Source organism: Sinocyclocheilus anshuiensis, unplaced genomic scaffold (assembly GCF_001515605.1).
Source record: "Sinocyclocheilus anshuiensis isolate Anshui unplaced genomic scaffold, SAMN03320099.WGS_v1.1 scaffold229, whole genome shotgun sequence".
In the NCBI taxonomy this organism is placed as follows: domain Eukaryota; kingdom Metazoa; phylum Chordata; class Actinopteri; order Cypriniformes; family Cyprinidae; genus Sinocyclocheilus; species Sinocyclocheilus anshuiensis.
Window position 1 is genome coordinate 1,349,197 of NW_015537957.1, and position 10,410 is coordinate 1,359,606.

Below are 10,410 nucleotides of genomic sequence, written 5' to 3' on the forward strand. Positions count from 1 at the left end.
TGTTTCAGAAATAACAGATTGTAAACTTTACATATTATAAACAAGTCCCTAAATATACATTCTAAGCTGTCGTCTATTGCATATAAGCATGAATGCACATAATAATGTTTTCATATGCCGTAAAACATACAAAATTCATGTTAGATATTTCATATAGACCTTAATGGGATAGTTTAACCAAAAATGTAACCATTTACTTTAAACCTGTATGACTGACCGACTTCTGCTGAACACAATTTCAAAGAATCTATACAAATAGAAAAAAGTTTTGGGTAATCTATCCCTTTAAATCAGGGCTGTCCGAACTCGATCCTGGAGGGCCGGTGTCCTGCAGAGTTTAGCTCCAACCCTAATTAAACACACCTGCTGAAAGTTTCTATGCCTAGTAAGAGCTTGATTAGCTGGTTCAGGTGTGTTTAATTAGGGTTGGAGCTAAACTCTGCAGGACACCGGCCCTCCAGGATCGAGTTCGGACAGCCCTGATTTAAAGGGATAGATTACCCAAAACTTTTTTCTATTTGTATAGATTCTTTGAAATTGTGTTCAGCAGAAGTCGGTCAGTCATACAGGTTTAAAGTAAATGGTTACATTTTTGGTTAAACTATCCCATTAAGGTCTATATGAAATATCTAACATGAATTTTGTATGTTTTACGGCATATGAAAACATTATTATGTGCATTCATGCTTATATGCAATAGACGACAGCTTAGAATGTATATTTGCCCTCCAGGACCGAGTTTGGACAGCCCTGCTTTAAATAATTCGACGTCTCTGTCGATGCTTAGTTAAAAATATCAATGCAACACTATCATCATCTATAAATGCAATGCATCATTATCATTCGCTCTGCTAGAGTGACTCCTGTGTCAGTTGCGTTGCGCTCTTACTCTGTGGTCGACGCTACTCTAGTCTATGGGCTCTGGTTCGGCGTCCATGCAGGTCTCCCAGGGGTTTCTGGGCATGTGTGGCATAGAGATGATGAGGAGGCTGATGCCGCTGAGGAAGAGGAGGGTGAAGGCGGCGCAGGCGCAAGCGAAGGACCACGAATAGTAGTACTCAATCCATATGGTCTCGTCGCTGTCAATCATGCGTTTGACCGACTGCCTCATGATCTCCACCGAGATGACGATGCACAGACCTGTGAGGGTGAGAAAGGTCACAGAGGTTAAATGGAGAATAAAGAATGGTGGTTTTGTGGTTGGTGTCTGGGGTTTCTAGACTATCGATTCACCGGCGTTGAATTACACCGTCCTGCAAGTCCTTGAGCACGTATAAACGCTCACAGCTGCTTTTGACCTGCAGGACACTTGACCAGTTGCAACTGCATGAGTGTAGCAAGCTGTAATCCTGAAAGTGTCTTAAAATCACCCTTGTTAAAAAGAAGTGTGCTTAATTGTGTCGAATGTGCACTTGTAGTATACTTCACATCTTGGAAGTATAACTCTAAAAACTGTACTTGCAGATGATACTGATGAAATAAAAGGACACTTAAGTGAATTGAAAGAGAGACACGTTCATGACACTTTTAAAAAGTGCACTTTATAATCAATCATATTTTAATAATTTTTTGCCGTGCTTTACAGAAGTACACTCATTTTGTTGCGTTCACTAACATACTAAAGCACATGCAAAGTATCTGATTGCAATTTGAATAATAATTAAAGGCACATTTTTATTTACTAAATTGCAAATTCATTCATACAAATATGTAATTATGAATATATTTAATTGCATGACATACAAGTTTCAGTAGAAATGGCATTAAGGTATATTTTATCATCATAAATAATTGACAGTACATTCAGCAGTACACTTTGACCATATTTATCAATGGCAATATAAGTAATTATGAAATTACATACAAAGATGTAGTTAAGTGGGTCAAAAAAAAACCTCTATTATAAATTTAAACTATAACACATTTTCAATTAATTGCAATAATAATGCTATTAAGTGTCAGAAAACATCAAATAATAAGTACTCCATAAATACTCTTTATAAAAAATATGCAAAAGTGTACTTCTGTTACACAAGGGTATCAACAACAACAACGAAAACTAATATAAATGCTAATAACATGGTTTCTTGGACATTGTAGTAGGCTCAATACCACAGTATTGCTTGAACTATGAATATTCAGTGTACATGAGAGAAGCATGGTACCAGTTAAATTACACAAAATACGAAAACATTTTAAGAAGATATATTCAGTTTAACATAGTGCTTACCTGCAAAAGCAAAGAACATGCCAGCTGGCCTCAGCAGATAGTCTCTACCCTTCCCAAAAGCCCCCAGGAGGCAGAGACTGCCCAGGGTCATGAAGGCCAAACTGAAGATTGCAATGGCAGCAGCTGAGATGTTGTACTCTGACGGAAGAAAATCACACAGAGAGTCTGAGAGCAGATCAAAGCAAGACCAGGTCTGCCCGAGATCTTATGGCAACATTCTTATTAAATTGTTCTTTTAAAACATGTCTTCAATTATGCCTACAGCTGTCACAGAGAATCCTACTTATATTACCACATCTAAACCTAATTCAGTATGTAATATAATCATACATGTAGTAAATTTGTGCTATGCTCTGTGCTATGCAGGCTAATCTGCTAGCATGCTAAAGGGAACAAAAAGAATGTCGAATTTGACGATTTGTAGCTTTGTGTCTATTCTGATGTGTGAGAGATAGTTAAAGGTTAATAAGGTTGGATTCCTAATGAGGCCCCAAATGAGAATCCAAGCTAACTAAACTGTATGTTTTTCATAGGTTTATGTTTATTTGTCCAATTTCATTCGTTGTTATCAACGTTTTTATTGCAGCTGCTGCTTCATCACCAAAAGAGCTTGCATTCGCCAAACAACTCTGCAGGCACCTTGTATCCACAAGCAGATCATTCAAGGATAACTTCATCTACTCTGCTAATTCAGATGATCTGGCTAATCAGTCTGACCTCTAGACTAATGTTGCGTTTAACGTGTCATTAATTAGTAATACAGACAGATCAATAGCGTGAATGAGTATTGACATTTTTGGATGTGGCTCAGGAAATGCGTGGCGATGAAGCATTTGTGCTTTGCTTCACGTCTCACTGCATTCAGCACTTTATCAGACTCGGATAAGGCTTTATTCCACTTTAACTCAATGACCGAGCTAGAGCGTGAAATATGGAAGATGCGCTCTGCTCAAGTAGGCAGAAAATTTAATGCCAATGGCCATATTTGGTTGCTAGATTGCACTGCCTGAGATCGGTGGACATTATGTCTAGCTGAGAGCGAAAAAAGTTTCAGTCTTAAGAAGAGCGAGGTATTTATATAGCATAACTTTTAAAAATAATAACAGATATGTTGTATCATTATATCTTGGGAGCAATACTTGCATATGCAAAACTTGTTATGTATTACTAAGTTATTCAGTGGGTCACTCCTTCGTTGCAAGTTAACAGGATTGTTTTAACATTTATCGGGCAAAAAAATCTAAGTAAAATTGCTTGGGAAAGCAGAATCATTCGTGTCTGTTGTGTTAACAGTGCTGGATGGGCAATGCTGGGTAGTGACAGATTACACGTAATCTGGATAACGTAACCAGATACCAAAAAAATAGGTATTTGTAATTAGATTATATTACATTTTAAAATACTTGTAATCCTGCTACAGTTACTTTTTATTGATTTTTGATACTTGGTCTTTGATTTTTCGAGTTTTGGTTAATGGTCACATGGCATGCAGGTAATTATTAGCTTTTCATTCAATTCACAAACCCCCTGCAGTTCCTTCACAAACCCCAGTTTGGGAAACCTTGATGTCATGTAATGCACTTCATGTTGTTAATTACAATGAATGGAATATAATTTCTTTCTCTTTGCATTTTTAAAACAATACGGTGCAAGATTATCAAACAATTTAGTTAAGTTAAACAAGTTAGGTAAAAAGTAATCTAAAAGTAATCAAAAAGTAGTCCTTTTACATTACCTAAAATGTGTAATCTAATGGATTACGTTACTAACTACAATTTTTGTCATGTAATTCGGAATCAGTAACGGACTACAATTTGCAAGCAGTCCATCCAGCACTGAGAATGGGTTCCACAGCAAATTTAATTTGATTTCCTCCATCTCTGCTTGGTATTAAGTGGAAAACTTTGCACTATCCACACATGATTTCAAAGGGGGAAAACCTTACCTTTCTGAGTCTTTACTTCAAAAACTTCAGCCTCTTCCCCTGATGTGAAGTGTTTGAAGTAGGAGCAGTTCTTGACTGCAAAACAAGATGAAAACAGTGATTGTAGCTGAGGGTTGTAGGTGCTGCCGTAGCCTGTCATTACGATGCAGCCAAACTACCAATGAGCCCTCTTGACATTTTCTCCAGAGACCATAGCCGGGTGCTTGAAAACAAGCCAGGCATTCGTGTGAATCCATCGAATGGATCATGAATTCTGAATTATGTGCTGAGAGCATGTGATTACGTTGCGCAAGCTTTCTTGCTGGTAGGATGCTGTAAGTGTGCACAATTTGTATGTGCTTTTTGGACAGGAAGGCAAATTAGCTGATGAAATGGAACAAGCTCTATTTCCTACCATTATTTTGCCTTCACAAAACAACACTTTGTATTTCACATGCCTAATATTCCCCTCCTTAGGCTAATTAACAGAAATGAGCTTCTCGCCCATGTGTTCATCAGGTTACAGGTCCACAAAATCGTGAAACGAGTCCTCGCTCTCATATCTCCCAAGGCAATGGGAAAAGTCAGGTTATATAAGAGTTCATACGATAGGAACCTCTTCTTTAGATTAAACTCATAAAGCAACCTCAGCGTCCCCTGTGCCAGGAGAAAGACTGACAGAGGCGCTGTTTGTTACGCTGGACCAAGAATCTCCAGCACAAGCGGGGGGTTGGGGGAGGCCTATGTATAGGTTACCTAGCAACAGGCTGGTCTTAGCTTTATTAGTAAAGGCAGACTGACAGCGGCGAGGGGTTGGGATGCATCACGCCGTGCTGCTTTAGACCGTGATTTACTCAGCTTATTTGACTATTTCCATCACAGGCCCTTAACGCAAGCTGTTGTGGATGAGTTCATCTCACGATTGGCCTCTGAGAGCCTTTGGCCGTAATGTTTGGTGCCATGCGTGGGCTAATACACGTGTTGGGTCGTGGTCAGTTGTCTAGCCCTGCGTTAGCATTTCAATACCCTCAACCCACGATGTGAGACTTGATTTAATTGTGTTTCGAGCCCTTTGCGGCAATAGAGAGTTGTGGAGTGTGTATTGTGGAGATTCATTGACATCCCTCCATGTTATCCCAGTCTTTTCATGTCCTCTTCACCTGTCTTGCTTCGGTAGGCCTGTCAGCATCCTTCATCCATCTGACAGAGACATACAAGGACAGAGTGATCACGAATCAGTCCCAGATAAAAGGGCTGCTCTTGACAAATCTGTCATTTTTTCCCCTGGCACGTATCGAATGCGAGACCTGTGTCATGCGCCTTGCTCTGCATGTAGGCAGATCTGTTTTTCAGCATGATTGTACCTAAAGCTCAAAAAGAACAGTGTGAGTCTTTTCAGTTCAGCGGCACCGCCGCGCAAAATGAGTAGCCGAAAATAGCGATTTGGGGCGTATCATTGACCTCGCAGTTTTGTTAATGGAAGCACTTATTTCAGGGAGGAGGTCGATTGCTGGGTTGCAGTCGCTGTCATATTGTTTTTTACATCTTGATTAAAGCCCCCTCCCTTTCATGGCCCAAGCAAACAGACCACTGGGCCTGGCAGGTTTTCGAGCGCCGTGAAGCAGCTGTGCTGTTTTTATTTAGGTAAATATGGAGCAGTGGCTCAAGAAAAAAGAGGTGTGCTCTTTTGTCCACTTGTAGAGTGACCGTTAGATTCTGGGTCAATGTGAGAGGAGGAGGACACATTTAAAGCATCTAACCCGCTAAGGGTGCTCATATCTGGGTCACACAAGGGAAATGGCTTCCTCTGGGGCCTCCGGAAACTGAGATAAAGCCCCTGCAACACAAAGGTACTAAAGAAATAGTTCATCCAAAAATAACAACTCTGTCATTAGCCTCATCATTACCCTCATGTTGTTCAAAACAAATTACTTTCTTTCTATGGTGGAGCACAAAAAAGAACACATGCAGTGACTAGGGACCATCAAGTTCCACAAATGACAAAAAAGCACCATTGAAGTACTGTAATGGGCCATTCACACAGAACGTGTCTTTGCGTCTAAAAAATGTAAGACGCAGCGCTGAATGCCTCTTCTGTCATGTTGCCATCAAATAAAACAGTTGCCATACTAACTTGCAACTGTAAACAAAAGCTTGCAACGCTTGCCCCGCCCCTGGGGTCTTCTGATTGGTCCACAAGACTAGAATTGAAGAGTGATGCTTTGTGTAAAAATTCTTTTAACTTGACACACGTCTTAAAGGGGACATCGGATGCAAAATTCAGTTGTACATGGTGTTTGCGTATAAATGTGTCTTAGCAGTGTGTGGACACAACCACCCTACAATGATAAAAATCCATTCACTCCTTTTTTTTTAATCTCTCCGAAACCTAAACAGTTTCAATTATCAAGCCGCTTTGATTTTCTAAACAGTATGACGTCATACTGCTCAAGCCCCGCCCACGACCGCTGACGGACTGTCTTGTATTAGCATAGTTCCGCCCTCAGCCAGTATGCTGTATGCCATTTTCTCCACGCTCAGGCAGCTGTAGCGACAACAATGTCTCATAAGCAATGCAGGTGTTTTGTAGTTGGATGCAAAAGTGAACATAAGAACCTTTGTTTTCTTCCGACTTCCGCAGTGGATTAGTTTTGTTTTTGATGGTAATGCACCACCGAATACACAAAAAAACGCAACAGAGGGGTGGGGTGAACAGTAGCTCATTATCACTTAAAGCGACATGCACCAAAAACACAGCTGTTTTTGACAAGGTAAAAAGGGTGTTGTTTTACACGACCATTGAAGAATTTTAACCAAAGTATGTTGCAGACATTTCACGAAGACCCTAATGAATCATACCAACTTGTGGAAAATGGGCATCCGATGTCCCCTTTAAAAACACAGCACTCATATGCGAGAAGCTGCAAAAGACGCGAGTACAATGGTCATACGCATCCGTCTAGCTTGTTTACATAGAATAACAATGGAAAAGTAGTGCATTGGAATGGAAAAACACGTTCTGTGTGAATTACCCCTAATGGTAGTCCATATGACTTGTGTGCTGTAAGTCTTTTGAAGCCATATGATAACTTTCTGTGATGAACAAACTGAAGTTTAAGTTATCCATTGAAAATCTTGGTACAGTGCTTTTGGTAACAATAACAAGAGACAATACCATCTGCTATCCTGACACATCTTGATGCATCTAACATTCTTCAAAATATCTTCTTTTCTCTTCCACAGAGGAAAGACATTCGGTTAGTAAACAATGACAGAATTTTCATTTTTGGCGTGAACTACCCCTTTAACTATTTCTTTAAACAATTATATCCCACAATACTGTATCAGAATCCACTGAGTGGTTCCAATTTCAAGTTGCTTCAAGCCACTTAAAATGGCTATTTTAACATAATTAACTCCACTGGGAAGATCGAGAGACATTTTAACAGACCTGAGTGTTGAATGAGTGTGAAATGCTAGATTCCCTCGAAGAACTTGATGAGTCTCGCCAACACTCATAGCTCTTCTTTTCCCTCTGTGAGAAGCAGGTCTGGGAGTGAAGCCAAGAAACATTGAGTGAGCAGGAATATAACTGCTTTAATGCTAATGTTTTGGCTTATGGCTTCTTCTGTGCAATTCAAGAGGCTATCCAAATCTAACCACTCCCCTGCAGGCAGTTGTGTTTGCAGTACTAGTGTGAACTGGGCCACACCTTGTCTCACAGGACGTCGTTTTAAACGGCTGTGCTCTGCAAGGTGTCCGTGGAGCCTCAGGGTTAGGTGCTTTCCAACCCTTGCCAGCACAAATTCTCCCACCGGGGCAGGAATATCAGTAGGTGCCTGCCAAGACTGCAATCCTCCACCTGATTGAACTGCTTATCTCCTAATGGTCTAAAGTGAGAGCTGTGGGGTTGGGTTGGAGAAAACTCATGCTGCACATCAGTAAACAGTGCTGGTACTGTGCACTGTCATAAAGGAAATGTTTGACAAAGCACAGATTTTGTTCATTCTTATTGATGTTGACTTTGACTAATAATCTTACCTCTGAATTTATATCTTAGATCTGAGGGAATAATGGCTTGTCTGTAGTATTAATAATCGACATACAGTACACACTAAAGCTTATTCCAATCAAGAACCACTCACTTTTGGCCCACCACTGTTTTTACATGATGCTTAAGGGTGGCTAAATTTCAAATATCCCTGAGAGCCGTGTTGAAAAAAACAGCATTATGCTGATTGGGTATGTTTTGAAGCATGGTAGCTGGTTTGAGCTGGTCTAAGCTGGTCATGTGCTGGTCCTAACTTAAGCTGGTCCTAAGCAACTAGCTCCTGCTCAGAACCAGCTCATAACCAGCTCAGGACCAACTAAGGATCAGCTCAAACCAGCTGCCATGCTTCAAAACATACCTAACAAGCATATGCTGTTTTTTTTCAACAGGGAGTAAAGTGCAATGCACATGCACTTAAGGATAACTCATGTACTTGCAACAAGGTCTTAAAACTCTTTCAAAGACCACGGCTCAAAGCAACTAGTTAAGCAAGCAAACCCTTGACTCCTTCTCTTCAGAAGTTTTCATTGTAGCACCCATGTTTCCTGGAGGAATTGCAAAAACCTGTGCACCATTTTGGAAAATGTTGATTTCCGGAAATTGCATAAAGCCAATCAGATTGGAGCTTGCTGCTTTAGGAAAGCTCTTGCCATTTTCTGTAAATACGCTTCAGATGAATGTCCTCAGTCCATAAATGGTCCAATGGCATCTCAGGCTGAGGCTACATACTAAGGCTGAGGATGATGAGATTGTGCGTATAGTTGTCAGCAAGTCTAAGATAAGTAACTTTGTTGGAGAATTAGAGTTAAACCCAATTTGAACTGTAGGCTGTTTTCATGTTGAGTTCAACATCCATAGTTGATGTTAAATCTTGGGGCCTTGCTTAACACAGGGACGGATCGCTCTGTTTATCCCCACAGTTCTTCCTGAGGTGTGACAAGAGGATGCTGGTCTTACTGCGCCCTGGATTACACAGGTGACAGCCTGGATCCAATTACTTTTTTACTCTAGTTGTTTTTGTGTGGTTTCTGAGCCGTCTGTTTCATTTATCCACTAAATACTATAATCTTTTTGTGTGACATTTGATCTATAACCTGCCATCTGCCTTAAATATTGACTCAAATATATCTGCAGAATGCAGTTGAACAGAAGGTAGATATTCAGATATCAAGGCAGATATTCAGTGCTCTGTCAATGAATGCATACAGTCTTTACTGTCATACGAGTGAATTGCATTACTCTCTCTTCTTCTCAATCTGTTTGACCTCATGAGCTTGGGTGTAGGAATGAAATGAGGCTGATCCATCCCTAGAGCAGCGTAAAGAACAGTCGAGTTATTTCCTGTGTCCCACAGGTAGATTCAGCTCATCTGCCTTTCCATTAATTCAAATCCACAGATCTGCTCGTAAATCATCTTAACCTGTCCATTACAGCCTTAAACAACCCAATGACATCAGAAACAGCAAATCAACACCCGTTCAATTCATTAGCACTCTGGTCAGTGACCTCACTAAGCAATTCAAAAACGACGCAATTAAAATAAACCCTTAATGCAATTTGAGGAACAGACTCCCACCTAAATTGGGAATTAATGTTGAAAGGAGAAACTCCAGTGCACTTAGAGTAGAAAACTTTTCACCTTGAACTTTCTTGCACTGTGTATGAAGTATGCCTGACTTGGCTTCTTCTGCTCCCCAATTTCCAGTTACAAAACTTAAGATGAATGAGGTGCTCTTCCAAAAACTTCACACAGAAGACACATCCTTGCCTCTGGGCTATATCGGACGACACGGCTGGACATGTGCTCATGAGAAATAACTTGGATGTGAACTTCCTTACCTCCTGGCAGGCTGATAGGGCCACAGCCTTTACCCTGAGGGTCTTCCTCCACAATGAAGATACTCTTTTTACACAGCCTCCAGAGTCCGAAGTGGGCCGCTTCGCAGGTGGTGTTGAGCCGCTCCACCCTGGGACTCAGCACCGCCCAGTGGTCCGTCACCACTGCCGCCAACATGGACGAGATGCCCACCAGGATGACCAAGAAGGTGATCTTCACCTTGGTCTTCTTGTCCTCCAGCATGGTGGCCTCCGAAGATAAGTTTGAAAGTGTCTCTGCCCTTGAATTGACGCCTTGGTTTAGTTTACTTCTCAGGCACTAAGGGAAATGTAAAAGTCACACAGCAACCCGCTATCTCTTCACTCCAG

At 40.8% G+C, this 10,410-nt stretch overlaps 1 protein-coding gene across 1 annotated transcript; it reads right to left on the minus strand.

The window, feature by feature from the left end:
* Positions 1-786: 786 nt before the first annotated feature.
* Positions 787-10,410, minus strand: cacng1b (calcium channel, voltage-dependent, gamma subunit 1b). The gene is made up of 4 exons (XM_016457256.1): positions 10,045-10,410; positions 4,176-4,250; positions 2,231-2,368; positions 787-1,140 (listed from the first exon to the last, which is right to left on the minus strand). Exons 1-4 carry the CDS (start codon positions 10,283-10,285, stop codon positions 908-910), a joined length of 687 nt encoding a protein of 228 aa, XP_016312742.1. The 5' UTR covers positions 10,286-10,410; the 3' UTR covers positions 787-907.